Source organism: Lycium barbarum, chromosome 8, assembly GCF_019175385.1.
Source record: "Lycium barbarum isolate Lr01 chromosome 8, ASM1917538v2, whole genome shotgun sequence".
In the NCBI taxonomy this organism is placed as follows: Eukaryota; Viridiplantae; Streptophyta; class Magnoliopsida; order Solanales; family Solanaceae; genus Lycium; species Lycium barbarum.
The window spans coordinates 102,826,580-102,846,527 of NC_083344.1; the positions used below are offsets into that span (position 1 = coordinate 102,826,580).

A 19,948-nucleotide genomic window follows, 5' to 3' on the forward strand; every position below is an offset into this window, starting at 1 on the left:
CGAACCCGACCTGTTTCGCGATGGTTCCGTGATGCGGGGCCATCGCGCAATAGTCTGCAGGTCAATACTCAGACTTGCGTGATCGGCCCGCGAGACGGGGCCATCGCTCGCGCCCCCACGAGCCTGAAAATCCGACGTGTGTCGGTTCTGCATAGTGTTCGGTAAAATGGACATAACTTCTTGTACGTAAATTTTCTTGGGTTGGGCGACCTACCGTTGGAAATATATTTCAAAGATCTACAACTTTCATCAAGGAAGTTTTTCCAAATTTGCAACAAATTTTTATGAAAATCGCTCAGAAGACAGACCTACCAAAACTTAAGCTAATTTAAGAACCTTTAAGAACTTCACTAGTTGGTTTGACTTCAAAACGACCACCTTCCACCCGAATTCATCAAGAATGGTTTCATATAGATATAATATCATCTTAATACTAGATTTTTACACATTCACACCTAGTTCAAGTTTACGGGGTGTTACATTGTCGGTAATGATTACAATAATAAACAGAATGCTCGTAATAGTGGTAAGGGAAAGGAAGTTGCTAACACTTCTGGTGGAGAGACAGCTCGAATTTATGGGCTGACTCGTAAGAAGACAGCTGAGACTTCTGACGCTGTGCTTACAGGTATCCTTACCATCTGTTCTTATGATGCTTACTCATTGATTGATCCGGGTTCAAATTTATCCTATGTAACCCCTTATTTTTCTCTTGATTTGGGTATGAAACCCGAACCTTTGTTGGAACCCTTTGCTGTTGATACGCCTTCTGGTGTTTCTGTTATTGCTTCTAGGGTATATAGAAATTGTGTTGTTGTGATTAAGGGACGTGAGACCGTGGCTGATTTGTATGAACTTGAGATAGTGGATTTTGATGTAATCATGGGAATAGACTGGTTGTCCGCGTGTTATGCTAATATGGATTGTCGCCATAAGTTAGTTCGTTTCGCCTTTCCCGATGAGCCTGTTATTATGTGGGAGGGTGAAATTGCTAAGCCAAGGGGTAGATTTATTTCCTATCTTAAAGCTCATAAAATGATTGCTAAGGGGTGTATTTACTATTTGGTGGCTGTTAATGACATAAAAGCCCTAGTACCTAAATTTGCATCTGTTCCCATAGTTAGTGATTATCCCAAAGTGTTTCCCGAAGATCTTCCTGGTATTCCTCCTGATAGAGTTATTGATTTTGGGATTGATGTTATTCCTAACACCCAACCTATTTCTATCCCTACTTATCGTATGGCTCTAGCGGAGCTAAGGGAATTAAAGGATCAGTTAAAGGACTTGTTGGATCAGGGCTTCATCCGACCAAGTTCCTCACCTTGGGGTGCTCTAGTATTGTTTGTTAGGAAGAAGAATGGTTCCCTTAGGGTGTGTGTTGACTACCGTCAGCTTAATAAAGTGACCATTAAGAATAAGTATCCCTTGCCTAGAATAGATGATTTGTTTGACCAACTTCAGGGTGCTAAGTTCTTTTTGAAGATTGACCTGAGGTATGGATATCATTAATTGAAGATAAAGGAGAAGGATATCCCGAAAACCGCTTTCCGTACTCGATATGGGCACTTTGAGTTCCTAGTCATGTCCTTTAGGTTGACTAATGCGCCTGCTGCATTTATGGATTTGATGAATCGTGTGTTTAAGCCTTATCTAGACCGCTTCATCATTGTGTTTATTGATGATATTTTGGTGTACTCTAAGAATCGTGAGGATCGTGCTAATCATTTGAGGATAACTTTGACAACACTTGAGGAGAACGAGCTTTATGCAAAATTCTCTAATGTGAATTCTGGCTTGAGTCTGTGTCTTTCTTGGGTCACGTGGTGACTGGTGACGGCATTAAAGTAGACCCTCAGAAAATCTCAGCGGTGAAGGATTGGCCTAGACCCACTAGTGCGACTGAAATTCGTAGTTTTTTAGGTTTGGCAAATTATAACAGAAAGTTTGTGGAAGGATTCTCGTCAATAGCCTCTCCATTGACTAAATTGACACAGAATACTGCTAAGTTTTAGTGGTCCGAAGCTTGTGAAAAGAGTTTCCAAGAGCTTAAGACAAGGCTGACCTCGGCTCCTATTTTGACTTTACCTTATGGGTCTGGTGGATATGTGGTGTATTGTGATGCTTCTAGAATTGGTTTGGGTTGTGTATTGTTGCAGAACGGTAATGTGATTGCTTATGCTTCGCGATAGCTGAAGAAGCATAAGAAGAATTATCCGACTTATGACTTGGAGTTGGCTGCAGTGGTGTTTGCTTTGAAAATTTGGCGTCATTATTTGTATGGTGAGCATTGTGATGTTTTTACTGACCATAAAAGCTTGCAATATATCTTTAAGCAGCGAGAGTTGAATCTCAGACAGAGGAGGTGGTTGGAGTTGTTAAAAGATTATGACTTGAATATTTTGTATCATCTTGGTAAGGCTAATGTGGTTGCTGACGCTTTGAGTAGAAATTCTATGGGAACGTTGGCTTATTTGCGTGCACATGACATGCCCATGGGGGAGGAGATTCGAATACTTGCTAGTCTTGGGGTCAAACGTGATGAAACTGAAGATGGAGAGTTAGTGGGAATCACGCCATCACGGTCTGACATTGTGGAAAGGATTAAATCCAAGCAGTATGATGATGAACTTTTGGCGAAACTGCGAGATGGAGTGGAAAGGGGTGAGTACACTTCATTTACTGTTGGGACTATCGATAATGTTCTGCGATTGCAAGGACGATTATGTGTTCCCGATGTTGATGGTCTTCGACAAGAATTAAAGATGGAAGCTCATAGCTCCAAGTATTCGGTTCATCCGGGATCCACCAAGATGTATAAGGATTTGAAACAACACTATTGGTGGAAGAGCATGAAGGTTGATATTTCTAACTTTGTGGCTAAGTGTTTGAACTATCAACAGGTGAAGGCTGAAGATCAAAGGCCTGGTGGCTTGGCTCAAAACATTGAGATTCCTCAATGGAAGTGGGAGATGATAAATATGGATTTTGTTGCAGGTTTAACTCGCACAAGGGCCAAGTATGATTCGATTTGGGTGATCGTGGATAGACTCATGAAGTCTGCCCATTTTCTTCCTGTGAAGACGTCATATGCCGCGGTGGAGTACGCCAAGTTATATTTGAAGGAGATTGTTAGGTTGCACGGTGTTCCGGCATCCATTATATCTGACAGAGGTACGCAATTTACTGCTCACTTCTGGCAGACATTTCAAGAAGGTTTGGGGACTAGAGTGAAATTGAACACTGCCTTTCATCCTCAAACTGACGGGCAAGCAGAGAGAACTATTCAAACCTTGAAGGATATGTTGCGTGCTTGTGAAATCGATTTTGGAGGAAGTTGGGATGAACACCTACCTCTGGTGGAATTCGCTTACAACAATAGCTATCAAGCGAGTATTCAGATGGCTCCTTATGAGGCTCTTTGTGGGAGGCGTTGTCGGTCTCCAATTGGTTGGTTTGAACCAACGGAAGTAGAGTTGTTGGGTCCTGATTCAGTTCATGAGGCGATTGAGAAGGTAAATCTTATTGTGCAGCGACTGAAGGCCGTTCAGAGTAGACAAAAGTCTTATACTGACATGAGGCGTAGGGAATTGGAATTTGTTGTTGGTGACAAGGTTTTCTTGAAAGTGTCACCTATGAAGGGGGTGATGCGTTTTGGCAGAAAGGGCAAGCTTAGTCCTCGCTATATTGGTCCTTATGGGATTACAAAAAGGGTTGGGAAGGTAGCTTACGAGTTGAGATTACCGGCTGAGATGTCCATGGTTCATCCGGTGTTTCACATTTCGATGTTGAGATTGTACAAACCTGATCCTTCTTATGTGTTGCACCATGAAGATATTGAAATTGATGAAGCTCTGTCTTATGAAGAAGAAACAGTTCAGATTTTAGATCGTCAAGTTAGAAGGTTGAGAACAAAGGATGTAGCGTCGGTTAAGGTGTTGTGGCGAAACCATAATACTGAGGAAGCTACTTGGGAAGCAGAGGAGGACATGAAGAAAAAATATCCTCACTTGTTCCCTATGGCAGGTATGAGCTAGCGTTTTAATTATCCATAAATGAATCGTTGTGTTTGCTCGAAAGAGCTTGTGGTTTAGTGGATTCTTTCTAGGCTACGATTCTCATTCGAGGACGAATGATCTTAAGAGGGGGATAATGTAACACTCCGTAAATCCGAGTTAAGTGTGAAAGTGTCTTGGATAGTTAGACTTCAGTGTTTTGCGTTATCATAAAATACGGCCAGAGTTTACGGCCCGTATTTTGAAATGCGGTCTGTATACCTTAGACGTATTCCACCCACTTTCCTAGGTTACGCACTGTTTTTGTTATGATTAAATACAACCATAGAATACGGCCCGTATTTTGAAATACGGTCCGTATACTTTGGACGTATTTCACCTGTTCCCTAAGACTGCTCACTGTTTTTCATTATTGTAAAATACGGCCACAGAATACGGCCCGTATTTTGAAATACGGTCCGTATTTCACCAGCCACCAACTGTGCGTATAAATAGCGGGATTCAGTTAATTTTATGAATTATTCTCATTCTCATAAACCCTAAGGACGAAAACCTTTTCTCCACGTCTCCTAACATAAAGGTAAGAACATCTTTAACATTAGTAATCAATCCTAGCATTAAACCCATAATTCTTAACATGGTTTTTGAATGAAAAACCTAGGGTTTGCAAGGTAATCCTTCTCAAGGTGATTCAAGCTAGGGTTTTGTGGCGTTCTTCGTTATAAAAGTAAATTGTTGAATTACGTAAGGCTTAATTAAGGTATGCCTCCCTTTCGAAAGTCTTATTTTGGAATGTATCTCTTCTTCTCAAAGGTTCTTTATTGAATAAAAAGGTGAACTTCTCATATTTTGAAACCCTAATTCATGTTTATATCATGGTTGGTGTGTGTGAGGGGGCAAGCCCACATTAAACCTTAATTGTACTATACCCTATACATGTACACGTAACCCTAATTGTTTTTCCTCTATAAGAGATGATCAATAATAATGGTTAATGATTGGTAATGAGGTTTTCATGAGAAACTATGACAATTGAACTTTGTTTAAAGAAGTGGAAACATTTTCAACCTTAATGCTAATGGATGGTGTGACTACATTGAGATAATTGTGATTTAGCTTCCATGCTATAATTTAGCTTCCATGCTATGAATTTGATTGTTGTGTTTGTCCTAGCTACTCGGGACGAAGGGTAGCCACTATGGATCCTAGTGTGATAATGCCTAGCCATTCGGGAGGAAGAGTGGCCACTTCCGGATTCGCTACCTGGAGTGTGATTATGTCTAGCTATTCGGGAGGAAGGATAGCCACCGTTGAATTTCATATTCTGGTGTGGTGCGCTGTGATAAGGGAACCTCTACGGTCACCCCTTCGATGTGCTTGATTCTTGGGCCTGTATTGGCATGTGTGATATTCTTATTTTCTCACGGAATTGTTGTTGCTAATTATGATCAATTGAAAGGCATATTTGAAGTAGTACCTTGACAAGAGGCCTTGTAATCAGTTTTGATAATTCTTATTGAGACACACAAGTTGAATAACTGTTTTTACATTGGTTTCACATGATTTTCAGGACTGATTTCTTTATGTATTATTGTACTCTATTTTCTTATTACTTATTGTCCCCGAGGCACTCACTGAGTACGAAGTACTCAGGCATACCATTGTTGTTTTTGATGGTATGTTAGGTAACAGATAAGAGCAGGTTCTTGATACTCCGGGCGTTTAGGAAGGACTTGATGTTGCTGCTGATTTGGTGAGCCCACACATTCATTCGTGGGACACCCTATTTATTTATTTGTTATATTAGTTTTCCCGATTGCGTCCTGATGAGTCAGACTATTAATCCTTTATCTTACAAGCTCCATGGTATACATTCTTGTGGGCAGTTGTTAAGTTATTGATTAACTCCCGGGCACTTTGTTACGTTTGACTAAGTATTTGATTAATAAAGACTTCCGCTGATTTGATTCATATATTCATGATTTGTTTACATTTATTTTATAAACTGTTGGAGGCGAATGTTGAACCTGGCGGGTTCAAGCGTTATTATTGTGTCGTTTAGGTTCTTCCGATGTTGTTCATGACGTCGGATACCAGTCACGTCTAGGGTAGGTTTTGGGGCGTGAAAAGCTTGGTATCAGAGCCTAAGTTTAAATACGTCCTAGGACTACTGAAATTTTGACATTCTGCATATTTCTTACAAAACAAAATAGAGTCAGTGTCTTGTGTGATTCGTTACCATCTTTGAGTTCGCATGAAGTCAAAGGCGTTTGAGGTACTGCTACATGTTTGACAAGTTTATCCGTTTTATCCTGGGAGGAAGTAATCCTTAACCTCGGGTACTTGAGGGGATTAAATCCTTATGGACACACAGTGATTTCTGTGGACTCGGATATTTATTTTCTGAATATTTTTATCGTTTTCAGTTTCTGGTTTACTAATTTGGTCACTTTCTTTTCTCAGTTTATTGAGATATTATTTTCTGCTTTCAACATTGTTTTACTAACAACGTTTATTGTTTTGAGCACAGATTGGACAACGTGTAGTAAGCTAATATTTGAACATTGTGTATGAAGAACAGAAAAAGAAAAAGAAAATCTAATACTTATAACAAATTGGACCCTTTTAACCGTTTTTAACTACCTATTCATTTCCTGCTTTCCATGCATCTCTTTCATTCATTCATATTCATTATTTTCTTCCACAGCCATTAATTTCCTTCTTTGGGGTCAAAGCTGAAAATCTTCAAAGTCAGTCAGCGCAAAGACCCTCAAAATCGGATTTATACATTGTTACCTGAAAACTTCCTTGTTTGAATCATTACATTTATCCATCCAATGTGTTCTCTCTATCATGTTATCCTTTATCTGAATGGTATCTAAGAACATTCTTTTATCTGTATGTAGCCTTATTATTACACAAATTCATTTTTGCTTAGTAACCTTGATAGTTGGGTGTTATCAATATTTGTCCATGAAAATAATGGCATCTTTGAAGTCTGGGGTTCTTGTAAAGTTTCTTGAAGATATGAAAATGGAGGGTAATAATGCAAATGCCTTAGAGGATGATGGAAAGCCTATATTGTTGCAAATAAGAAGCATTGTTCCTGTTCTTGAAGAAGGTGATCTTTGGCCTAATAGAGGATTTTACCTCAAAGTTTCAGATTTTTCACATGCAATGTATGTTTCTTTGCCTGATGAGCAAAATGAGATGATTCTTGCAAACAAATTGAAACTCGGGCAGTTCATTTATGTACAGAAATTGGAAGATGCTCATCCTTTTCCGTTGTTAAGGGGCGTAACGCCTCTCCCTGGTAGGCGACCATGTAATGGAACCCCTGAGGATATTGTTTCGGCTGGGAATTTAACGAAGATTCTTAGGGCATCTAATGAAGATATTGTAGAAAAAAGTGTAATTTCTGAGAATAGGATAATTGAAATCCCATCCAATTCAAGAAAGTTGTCTCGTGGATTATCTGATCCTGAGGTGTTAAAGAAGAAAAATGATGATTTGGAGGGAAAATCTAAAGGGAAGTTTAGGTCTTTGCATGCTTCGAAAGTACGTTCAGGTGAGAAAATGATGGGCTTGGATTGCACTGCTAAAAGATCTGACAGTGAGAGGAGAAATTCTGATCTTTTTCGGGAACTACAAAAGAGTCGGAAAAGATCTTTTGATATTGATAGTGATACGGAAAGCATATTGTCATCGCTCTCATTTTCGTCTTCTAAGAGAAAAAGTTGGAACGAGTCAGAGAGTTTGGGAGTTAAAGAGATCTTCGATTCTTCTGTTGTCAAGCACGATATCAGACCACCTCGTAGTCCTAGTCCAACTGTGAGTGCTAACTGTCAAATTTTACTTTCTTTCATGTTAATTTTTCCAATATTGTTGTGATAATTTGAAGTCTTTAATATCTAATATGGGATTCTTACACTGGTCAGTACACAAGGTTTGTACTATCAACGCATTTTCTAAACTATAGTATAAGTTTTGGCAAAAAAGCAGCATGATTTTGCTAGTAACTTTCTTGAACTGAAATTTATAAATTAGCTTATACAAAAGCCTGGCTAAGTTTGGATTACTGTTCATATTGCCAATTAAAATGTTAATAAAAAGGAACTCCATATCAATTGTGATAGAGGGTTTTGTACAGATTTATGCAACCTAAGTCAAGTACAAATATGTAAACGTGATAAGAAAAGCATGCATAATCGTATTTGGTGTTTGTATAGTCTGCAACTATTCGGAGTAATAGCCAATGATTAAGGCCCAACATGGACTTCAGACTGAGATACATTTCCTTTACATAATTGTAGACCGCTACATCCTGTTTTCTTGATACTAGGTATCACGTTTTCACACCACAGATTGATTATATTGTTCCCAGTGGCTATACTTCTCTTTGTGTTTATTAAGCATATTTTGGGCTAATTGCCGTGTTTAACTATTTTAACATACTATTTCTTTTGTGTTTTTTCCTTCAAGTTCATCCTTATTCACTTTATATAGACAGGTTTCACCAGTTCGTCCTGTAAGGTATGATAGCTCCGATGACAATTCAAGTTCAATACCAAGAAGAAGAGAAATTGGCTCTGCAAAGAAAATGAAGAGTTCCCCTAAGAGCAAAAAATCTTTCTCCAAGATAAACTGTGAGCAAGCCTCACATCCAATTGACCGCTTAGCTCATGACAGACAAGGGGCAGAAACTGGTATATCATGGGACTCACTGCCGTCGAGCTTGGTGAAGCTTGGAAAGGTGATAAGTTAAATAAAAAGTCACTTTCATAGTAATACCTGCATGAATAGTTGAGTGATTTATTATGATACTAAATTTTTGATGTTTCATTGTACTACAGGAGGTTGTAAAGCAAAGAGACATTGCTTTGGTTGCAGCTACAGATGCTTTGCAAGAAGCTTGTGCAGCTGAGAGGTTGCTCAATTCCTTGAGGTTCACTTTCTGATACAAATCTTACTTTATGCAAGATGAGTTGGGGTGAACTAATTAGAAAATTTCCTGATTATGCTTTCTCTTTAGTCTTGCTTCTTCTTGTTTCAATTGGTTAAACCAATAGATTCCTTATGATATGAGGCCTCAAGGCTCTATTGTGAACACATGGCATTGTACTTGATTTTTGTCTTGTCCCTATTGCCTTAAGTTAACATGGCCTATTGGCCTGGGTTGAAATAATCGGAAGTAGGATCTTGAATTCTAGAAACTGTCTAGGTGAAGCTAAAAGGGCGACTTACTAGTTTCAAGTTACAATCTTGGTAATGGCCCACTTCTTATATCTGCAAATATATTTGGAGGTTGTCTTTTAATGATCTATAGCACAATCATCACAAGTAGAGAATGGTTAGAAATAATATTAGACATCTATGTCTAAAAGAAATTTATACCAGTCATAGCCTGACATCATTGGCAAGTGATGAAAATCATTGTTATCAGAAGAACAGCGTCTGGATTATTTCAAAATACAGATCCTGTATCAGAAGAGATTAACATGGTTTTTTCTGCCTGTAAGGATCATTAAATGTATCATTTACCATCTTCTAAGCAGGAACATAAAGTACAGATAGAGGTAGCACCAGGTAAAAAGAGTTAAATGGGAGGAGTTCCTTGAAATTCTTACTACCCAAAGACAACATAGGGACTTTATTCACAGTTGCCATGCCAGATATGAAAGAACTTAAAGCATATGACTGAATTGTAGTGAGAATGTCAGCATAAAATTAGCCGTCACTATCTAATACGGAAGAAATAGAGGTTTTATTTTGGACAGTTAATCTTTCTGCTCGTGAGCTGAAATATTGCTCAAGTGCATTGCTGACAATCTACAGAAGCTACCGATTTCCATTACAAGTCATTATATTGTTTTACCATTATAAAATTAATACAAGGTATCTTCTTATTTTTTTGTGTGCAATTTTTGTGTATCTTTCTTTTCATTTTCGCTGTTACGCTGTTCTGATGGCCCATGTATCTCATAATGCCGATGGTGGCTAACACATCTTCCTTTCTCCAGCAACTTCTCAGAGTTCCATTTAGCTGAAGAAGATGATCTCCAGCCTTATGTTGATAAATTCTTTGATCTTCAAGATGACATGGCTCAGACACGATTAATATTACAGTCACTTACAAATATAAGTCCACTAAGAACTTCAGATGAAGCTGATCATTCGACTAACACCGGTTCAGTTAAGGAAGCACTGACTATTGCAGTTCAGAGAAAGAAAAATTCATCTATGTGGATAAAATCTGCTGTGGCTCTTGATCTTTCACCATGCTCCACTGCCCTCAATCCAATCCAAAGCACTATGGCTTTCACCAATACAGTTAAGAAGTCATCAAGCACATCAAGTCGAAGTACCAAACCGAAAGGGTCATATATTATCAAATCACATAGAAACAGTGATGAGATTCCCTTCTTATTGTCATGTGACAAAAATGAGCAACCTGAATGGACTAGGGGAAGCACAATGCCTACAGCCACTGTCCTAGCTTTTTCGTTGCAGGATGAGTGTAGAAAATTGTTTTTGGGACATGTAGAGAAATACCTAGATGAGATTGAAATAAAAGCGTCTTCAATGGTATTAGATAGTCAAATAGCAGGAATGATGTATAAGGTGAAGAGGGTCAATGATTGGTTAGATGTGATAATCAATAAGGAGGCGAATGCTCGAAAGTACGGGAGTTTGGATGACTCAGAAATTGAAGTTTGTCAAAGGGTAAGGAACAAAATATATGGGATCTTGTTGAAGCATGTTGAGAGAACTGCTATGGCTTTTGGAAATGCCTAGTGAGATCAAACTTGAAAGCCTCAAAATTCAGATTTAAGTGCAGTGATTGCTACATATAAAAAAAAATGAGGGTGAAAATGTATACATACATGCATCAATCTTCTCTAACAGACGATTAATGCAGCATTTTTTTTTTCCATTTCCACTCTCCTGAATATTTTATATTTCTTAGTGTATCTTAACTCTACGCAGATCCTGTAAATATAACTCGAAGTAAATGTGTAATACAGATATCGATTGATCCATGATTATGAGCATTTCCGGCTTAGGCTTGCTTGGTTTGAACTTTGAAGTAGATTTATATTGCTAGTAGTCACCTGATAAGCATTTTCATGAATAAAAGGTATCTTTTATTACTACTACTATTATTACCACTACAAAAACACCTTATATTCAATAAAAGATTTTCTGAAGTAATTGTAGTAGTAGTTGTTACATTTATCAGGTATTCCTTCAAAGCATGTTGGAATAACTTAAACCGATCCTTGGACCATATTTGCTGCAAACTTAGGCTCGTGTATGAGTATCAGCAAGAGAGGGAAATACCACATTCGCATGAACAAAATAGAAGCAATCAGGCTCATAATTGATAGACTAACATATTATTAATCATTTATGATTACAGATGATTACTTTTTGATTGCTATAATTCAGCTCATATATGATTAACACGTCTTGACACCCTGCAAAATGCTATAAACACTTGAATCCAGCTCCTTCATCATGTTGAGGTAGCAGTCAGAAAGGAAGTTATTAAACTTGAATAGTCAGTCAGAGAAGAATGATTAGTCTCATGGATAAGATAATAATAACCAGTCCATAGGTTGAGTCTTGATTAGACACCATTACAAAATGGCAATAATTCTTTATCTCCCGGTATGATAATGCTCTCATCTATCAATTTACTAAATGTACAAATCCATTACCACTATGTGTTGTGAGCTTTTCAATTAACATTATGATTTTGCAGTACCCATCATTAGATCTAGGCCAATGTCCATTCCGTTGTACGCGATGGGAGCATACATCCATAGGTCATCAGAGCTTAAAAGCTGTAGAGACACCAAAACAAAAAGGCCCATATTAATTGTAAATTAAAAAGAAACTGACATAAATATCCGCCCACCAAAATAATAATCAGCAAATGTATATTTTTGTATATATATAAAATATTTTATACATATGAATGTATATTTTTTTTGTATATTTAGCCAGGGAATCTACTTGTTTTTGATCGATTGGCTTGCCCTTAATTAAAATCATCTCCTGAGAATAATTCTAAACTATGAAGCAATGAATATAGTTGGTATCATTAGTTTTTAGCTAGCCCTGGCGTTATTTAACTATTATGATGAGACACGCTGACAAGCAATAGGCTTCGTTTTGCTTTCTGCTTTCAGGCTAAAGTCATAAGCGATCCATAATTTAGAGTCGGCGTGTTCAATGACTGAAATCTAATCTGCGAAGGGACAATACACATTTACCTTGATTTGGAGTTGCAAGAATTTGACATACTGGACTGCCTCTTCAAGCATGGTGCTAATGTCAACCTGTCATCAAATAGTGTCGCGCCTTTTAGGCTTATATACTCTCACAGCGGATTACATGATCACTAATGCAGATTCAGTGACTGATTACACTTACCTTGGTTCCATTAGGGACTAGACTCTGCAAGATTCTCAATCTTTGATTAATTCTCTCTCTTCTTTTCTGTAAAAAGGAAAGAAAATAATTATACTAGATGATCGAGAAAACAAGCAAAACTAGGTGATTAACGCACAGTTAAATACCCTGGCATACAAGCTCTGGGGGTCAGTTGCTGAACCTCTGCTGGCTCTGGATTTTCGTGTCAACCCGAGAGAAACATTAGATTCATCTTCTGAGCAGCAACTAGTAGAGTTCTGCCTCTGAAGCGCGGCCTTGTTTTCCCCATCCATCTCACTAGTCTTTTTCAGCTTTACGCTTCTCTTGTTCTTTGGGACCTAATATTAATTAATTAGAGAAATTTAATACTTAAAGAAAAAGAAAAATCAGATGACAACATAAAATCAAAGCTCACATGATAATACTCACATCAACAAGCAATCCACGGGATCTTTTTTTCTTAGAGCTCTCTGGTGGACTATCCACTTTGTCTTGCAATACATACTCCATGCTATCATTGCTCATATCTTGGTTAAAGAAGTCATCCACTTCAATTAGCTTGTAATTATTAGTAAGTACCTGAGAGGGTGAACTTATTTTATCACCTTCCACCATATCATATTCTTTTGTTATTGAACTCTCATTTCTCATCAAGATTGATTGAACATGACTCTCGTAGTAGCTTTCATGACTCGGAAGGGAAAATTGAGAACTACAACAACCATTATAACTACGTCCTTGTGAAGAAAAATACATAGAATTGTTAATGTTATTAGGCTGCAAACAGTTACTAAGAAACTGATCAATAAAATCAGCCTCCTGATAAGAGGAATACATTCCACTCCATTCACCTTCAGACATGGCTGACATATGCTCCATATTGTTATTATAACTAAGAGCCTGTAGGGAACTTAATGGAGTTCTGCTATATTATTAACTGAAATAGAGAACTCAATATGGTCTATGCATAGAGGCACATATTTATACCAACAAAAATGAAGACTTTGTTTGGAGACTCAGTAACCAATGATTAATAAGCAGAATATTCCCCAACTAGTATTTTAATACTAGTACTTCAATTCCACTGCTTTATTTTATGTCACTTTTTTAGTTTCAATTTGTTAAAAGTATGACACCAATCTTGTTTTCGAAATTCTTTTATTTTAGACTTCTTATTTTATCCGTACTAACATGTTCTTATAGGCTATAGCTATGAAAATGTCATAAATGTTTAAGATTACAAGTTCTAATATACTTTTGACATGTTTAACATTCTGCGTTCAGTCAGACACTACTCCCATTTAAATGAAATGAAGAAATATTGGTCACTTGGCCACAATGGGCCAGGTACAACTCAGAAGCAGAGGCGGAGCCAGGATTCGAAGTTTGTGGGTTCGGGATTCTATTTCTTTAAAGTTACTGGGTTCTTAATTAATAATTTGTACATATTTGACAAAAAATTTAATACAAATATATAGTTCGGACAAAAGCTACTGGGTTCGGCCGAACCCCCACCCGAAGGGCTAGCTCCGCCCCTGCTCAGAAGACTTTGGTTTAACTAATTGTGGACAAAATGATGCAACCCTTCAGAGGCTTTAAGATAACACTACATCCCATTAAATAACAATAATAATGATGAGTGCTATATATATACCAATCATTGAGAAAAGGACTAACTGTTACTCCATCTCTCCAAATTTACGCGGCATTGTTCGAATTTCGAGAATTAAATGAGTTTTTTTTATCGTAATTTTTTAATATGCCTTTTAAGTATTTTAAATTATTAATTATTGTGACTTTTATCGTTTTTATGTAGTTTCCAAATATGAAAATTTTATTCAGAGAACCTTAAGATTCTATATCCGAATTCACGATCAAAGTTAAGAAATTTTGACTCCCAAAATACGAACGGTGCCATATAAATTGATACAGCGGAAATACCTGTTACTATCAACTATCGAACACTTAATTAGGAAAATTTGGAAGTGAGATAAGGGCATGGAGACAGATATATCTGGAGAACGTGAGGATCTTTTTCAACATTAAAAAATATATTAAACTGAAACCAATGATTTAATGATATCACCAGGAAAGACATAGATCGTGGTGGTGAGTTTGACATTCTTAAAACTATCTGGAAAAAGACATTATATCTTCCATGCTTACATGTGCATTGATAACTGACACACACACATATATATATATATGAAATGATAGCTTGACCTATTTGATCAATGAGCTGTTGTGACTTCGCTCAATCATCTAGTAATCTTGTATCCACTTCATTCTTGTCATTCTGCTTCACATATTAGTCCTTATTGCGCGATATTCTGTCAAGTGTTTCAAATTGATCAGAGGAATGAACTGTTCCTTACACGGTCTTGAAAATAAATCGTTACCTTATTAATTAGCGTTCAGAGTTGAGTTAGGCACAATGATCATTCTCGTTCTTATTCTTAGTTTATCAAAATATTAACCCCCCAATTGTTCATGCACTAAATGTCTAATCCTAATCGTGTGGAAAGGGGGAGGGGGTGGGGGTGGGGGGTGTTGTTGGGGCGTGTTAAGAGAATCTCGTATAGCTAGTTAATTATTGAAGCTAGCTAAGTTGGTGTGAATGAAAAATGAAGGGAAAAAGACAATGGAAGGAAAATGAAGTTTAAAGCAAAGTTCCTTTGAAAAGGAGCTTTGTACCACATTGGTGGTAGAAAGGTAAAGTTATGTGCTTATATTAGAAAGCACTTCCTCTAGCTCATAAAGGGTTGAGAAGAGGGATTCCCCTCGCGCCGTCGTCGCTCGGCTTGGCTTCAAGATTTGGATTTGGTCAAATGATTGATTGATAATCCTTTTGGACCAAATTTATTTAACTTCAATCTTCATTTTCTGAAATTATTTTTTATTTCTGCGGGAAAATATTAATTGGTTAATTGGTAATTAATTAAATTTAAATCCCAACTTCCCAACGTTCTTATTTTTTTGGAAAAGGCATGGCCTCTCCGAACAACCACCAAGCCTATTCTGAACAGGCATGTTCGAGGCTATATAAACTGAGGCAATGCCTCAATTTTTGACTACTGAAAAAAAAATTCCTTGCATTGCAAATTCTGCATTCTTTTTCCAGAAATAAAACTATCGAGTCTTAGTGTGTTTCGTTGCCAAATTTGAGTTCGTCGAAGTCGTAGGCATTTGAGGTACCGCCACTCCTACGACAGGTATATCCGTTTTATCCTGGGAGGAAATAATTCGTAACCTCGGGTACAGTGAGGGGGTTAAATTCCTTAAGGACACACAGTGAATTTTGTGGTCTCGGATATTTCTTAATTTTTGCACACAGTTTCTGTTTTCGTTTTTCTACTTACTGATTTTTTTCCAGTTTCTGGTTCTGGTTTCCTACAATTCTGAACACGGGGTGCAACAGTCTCCATGTATTATTTGAAATAATTTGTACTTTATGAACTAACATTTGAGATTTAGTTATATATGCTCAAAGTCCATTTATTTACATATTCTTCACTGGAATCACATAGTTTGACTTAGAAAAAAGCAAGCAGACATTTAGTTCAGCTTCATACATTAGCTCAATTAAAATTCGAGATTAGGGGTGGCTTGGGCAAGTTAAACTGGGGTGATTTGCACAACAGGGATGCTTTTGCGCTATTTAATAATGTCCTCCGTTTTGGCATTTGTGCGGAAATGACCTTTTTAAATTTAGGCCCCGTTTGGACATGATTTGAAATCAGGTTGATTTGAAGTTGAAATTTTGTTTGAACATGAAATTTGGATTTCTTAAGTTATATTTTTTCTCATAAATATGAAAACTCCACATTTTTTGAAGACTATCAAGACTTCCCAACTCTTATACAATCTTACCAAATGAACAAATCATAGTTCATAAACAAGGTATCGATATATCCTATGACATTATTAAACTGCATATCTCCATATTCCTTTTCTAACTAGATACGTGCGATTACATGCTATTACAAACTTTCACATACACAGAATTTTACAAAGATCCACTTTCAAAATATCAACAATAGTAGTAACTAGCTATTCTTTAATATAATCATTCCATATGGTACTCGACCAATCTCTTCGTGTCGAACATGAGTCTTTTTTTATAAAATATAAAATTATGAGTCTTTTTTTTTATAAAATATAAACTTATGGGTCAAATTTTATATTTAAAAAATTGGAATCACGATTTGAATTCCAAATCATACCTTTTTGGAGAATTTGGGATTTGAAATCAGGATATGAAGTTGAATTTTGTTCAAATTCCATGAACAAATGCCGATTTGAAATCAAAATATGAAATCATGATTTCATATCGCATGGCCAAACACCTACTTAATGAAAAAAATTTGGACTAAAATACTCCTACATTGAACGGCACCAAAACCGGTAAAACGTAGCATGCAAATCCTGACAGGTTAATATGGCTTCAATATTGTATTCAACCTTGCTGTCCCGGCGGATTACTCACAAACCATACCAGATCGTGCGTGATTTCAAAGCCACAAACAAACAAGAGGAACAAAATACATTTAAGATTAGTGGCATGGAAATCAAGACAAATCGGTATGACTTCATGATATTTTTAATGTTAATGTGTGCTAGATTTCTTACAAGCCATATATACCAGAAGCTCGCTTGGATTGGCTTATAAATTGGTCAAATCAGCTTATAAGCTATCTTAATTTATTTGAGTGTTTGTAGAAAACAACTTAAATTAATTTAAAAAGTGTTTAAAATAAGCCAAAAGCAAGAAGTTGCTCAACCTCGACTTACTTTTTTTTTTTGGCTCAAAAGCCATTTTAGTTTGACCAACGACTTTACCCTTTTATCCCTTATATTTTCTGTTAATTCTGATACTACCCTTACTTCTAAAATCCCTTTAAGCACTTTTATCCAAACACGTAACTGCTTATTTATAAAATAACTTTCGGCACTTAAAAAGTACTTTAAGCACTTATGCTTAAAATTCACTTTTTTCAGCTAATCCAAACGGGCGGGCTTCAGATCATCATGACTTCAAAGCCACAACAAACAAGAAAAAATACATTTCAAAATAGTGGCATGCAAGTTATGAAAAATTAAACCGCCTAAACTTATTCCACATTTTTTCTTTTTTGTACCTCTCCTTTAATTATTTCATTTCACTCATGATACCTCTCTCCTCTATTTATTTCATACCTCTCTTTTGTGATTTCAAAGCTACAAACAGAGAATATTTTTTAGACCTATGGCATGCAAGTCATGACAGACATGTTTAACTTCATGCTATATTCAACTTATCCATTTTGTTGAATTACTCAAAAACCATATAAGATCGTCAAGATTTTAAAGATACAAAAGATAAGCCTATTGCACGGAAGTCATGACAAACATGTATGACTTCATGCTATATTTATAAATAATACCGGATCATCACAAGTTCTCTGTTGACTCGGACCATATCTTATTCTAGAAGTTTTCAATATGTTAGCTTTCATTGCAAGGGCACATATGTCATTCGCCTTGCTCATAACCCTAAACATGAATATTTTTGTGACATATACACAAAAACAGGGACGAACAATGGATACCAGTGTCAGTAGTTGGACACACCGAGCAATTTCTATATCAGAATAGGCTGAATAAATAAAGGGAAAGTTTCATAAATGACTAACTTGGAAGGCCTTATTTATGCATTTTAGCTACATTTTACCTATTTACATGACATAGCAAATATATAGCAAAACTCAGCACTTGTTACTTATTGTATTCGCGTCGTTGTATTCATGAATACAGTCATTAAAATTTTGCTAAATTTTGTATTCAATTTAAATGTATTCAAATCAACTGTATTCATTATAGTTACTTTTACAGTGTATTGACTTTATTATATTTAATCGGTTGTATACAAAACACAGAATTTTGCACTAAAAAAGTTAACAAATACACTCAAAAAATTGAATACAAAGAAATAAAATTCATTCTGTTCATTTGTATACACTTCAAAAATTAATGTATTCATTTGTATACAAGAAATAAAATTAACGAATACACTCAAAATCAGAATACAAGAAAATAAAATACACAAAACACTGAATTGTACGCCAAAAAATTAATGAATACACTGAATTGTGTGCTAAAATTTAATGAATACACTAAAAAAAAAACCATGATTTTCCAGATTCGGCACTGGAATCTGACCGGAAAAGTCACCGCCTGCCAGATTCAGACAAAGCAAAATCTGACCAGAACTGAGTAGATCTAGTCAGATCCGGCCAAGATCTAACCGAACCTGACCGTCAAAACTCAAAAGCCACCGCGTCAACAACAACAAATTTCACTGTTGGATCAATGGTATTTTTAAAGTAAAACAGCAAGTTGGAGATGGCATCAATTCAATTATGAGAAGGTTTATGAGAAGAAGGGACGCTAATTAGATGAGAAGGTTGAAAATTGAAAGTTGCTTGACTGTTTCTCGCCGGAGAAGAGGGTGCCGGAAGCTCCTCGCCGGAGCAGTGGGTAGCGGGGTGGGGAGGAGGGGAGAGGGGAGAGGGGAGAAAGAGAGATGAGAAGGTTAGTTTGGAAGTGAATAATGTGATATGGGGTATTCTACTTTGTATATATATGTAGCTATAAGTTGTATTGAACATATTATAATTAGCTATGAGATGTAATTATTTTAAACTATAGCTACTAAATATAAATATGTGGTAGAGTTAGTTATGCCATGTAGTTAGCCCATAAATAAATAGCTCATTGATTAATCCTACCAAAAGTTTATTTGGGCTAAAATAGAATGGGTCAAGATGAGCTAAACAATAGGTCATAGGTAATCCGGTCAACTCTTATTAAGTATTAATTTTTTATTATGTTCTAATATGTAAATTTCTTTTAGATATATTAATAAGTTTTTTTATGGGCCACTATGAGTTCCAATATACATATTTAGTCTAAATCAATCCATCTTTATATGTGCTAACTCGGGCTATACCCAAATTGACCCACCATTCAAAATATGCCTAGCACAATCTGCCTAAACTTAGGCTAGTTAGACAAGTCATATATATTTTTAAGGGCGACATCATTCTTTCCATGATAACTCAGACAGCTCAAGCAGGGAAAGGAGACGCATCAATGAGGAGAGATATGGAACCATGCATGACACAGTAGTGTTGGAATTTATGCATATGTTGATATTATCCATTACTAATCTTTTTAAGAGTTTTGAATTTTTAAGAGTATTATTTATTTATTCAATATTATCGTCTCATAATTTTTGAAGAAGTCTTTTGGGAACTTGTGATGTATTTAGTGATCATCCTGTTAGTCGTGCACAAGGTTCTTGAGTTATTTTTATAGTACTATAAAGAGAGATATATTTGATGATTATAGTAATCATATCAAATAACCTTAGTAGCAAAATAACACTTGAGCATTTTCTGTTATAAAAAAATTATCTTGCTATTAGTTTGTAGCAGAGTAATTTTTTATTTTAATAT

At 36.4% G+C, this 19,948-nt stretch overlaps 2 protein-coding genes across 2 annotated transcripts; one reads left to right on the forward strand and one right to left on the reverse strand.

Annotated features, from left to right (window-relative positions):
- The first annotated feature begins 6,747 nt into the window (after positions 1-6,747).
- LOC132605204 (uncharacterized) lies at positions 6,748-11,049 on the forward strand. The gene is made up of 4 exons (XM_060318422.1): positions 6,748-7,844; positions 8,524-8,766; positions 8,867-8,958; positions 10,034-11,049. The coding sequence occupies exons 1-4, from the start codon at positions 6,885-6,887 to the stop codon at positions 10,806-10,808; spliced, it is 2,070 nt and encodes a 689-aa protein (XP_060174405.1). The 5' UTR covers positions 6,748-6,884; the 3' UTR covers positions 10,809-11,049.
- Positions 11,050-11,764: 715 nt separating this feature from the next.
- LOC132608048 (transcription factor bHLH84-like) lies at positions 11,765-13,331 on the reverse strand. Its single transcript, XM_060322124.1, has 5 exons — positions 12,882-13,331; positions 12,599-12,790; positions 12,453-12,518; positions 12,293-12,358; positions 11,765-11,860 (listed from the first exon to the last, which is right to left on the reverse strand). The coding sequence occupies exons 1-5, from the start codon at positions 13,329-13,331 to the stop codon at positions 11,765-11,767; spliced, it is 870 nt and encodes a 289-aa protein (XP_060178107.1).
- Positions 13,332-19,948: the final 6,617 nt, after the last annotated feature.

Excerpts from the sequence above, each read along its gene's own strand:
- LOC132605204 (XM_060318422.1), top strand. The coding sequence starts at position 6,885 with ATGGTATCTAAGAACATTCTTTTATCTGTATGTAGCCTTATTATTACA. Across the intron at positions 7,845-8,523 it reads CTCGTAGTCCTAGTCCAACT|GTTTCACCAGTTCGTCCTGT; the intron begins GTGAGTGCTAAC and ends TTATATAGACAG. Across the intron at positions 8,959-10,033 it reads AGGTTGCTCAATTCCTTGAG|CAACTTCTCAGAGTTCCATT; the intron begins GTTCACTTTCTG and ends TCCTTTCTCCAG.
- LOC132608048 (XM_060322124.1), bottom strand. The coding sequence starts at position 13,331 with ATGGAGCATATGTCAGCCATGTCTGAAGGTGAATGGAGTGGAATGTAT. Across the intron at positions 12,791-12,881 it reads CCCGTGGATTGCTTGTTGAT|GTCCCAAAGAACAAGAGAAG; the intron begins GTGAGTATTATC and ends AATTAATATTAG. Across the intron at positions 12,359-12,452 it reads TAGTCCCTAATGGAACCAAG|GTTGACATTAGCACCATGCT; the intron begins GTAAGTGTAATC and ends ATTTGATGACAG.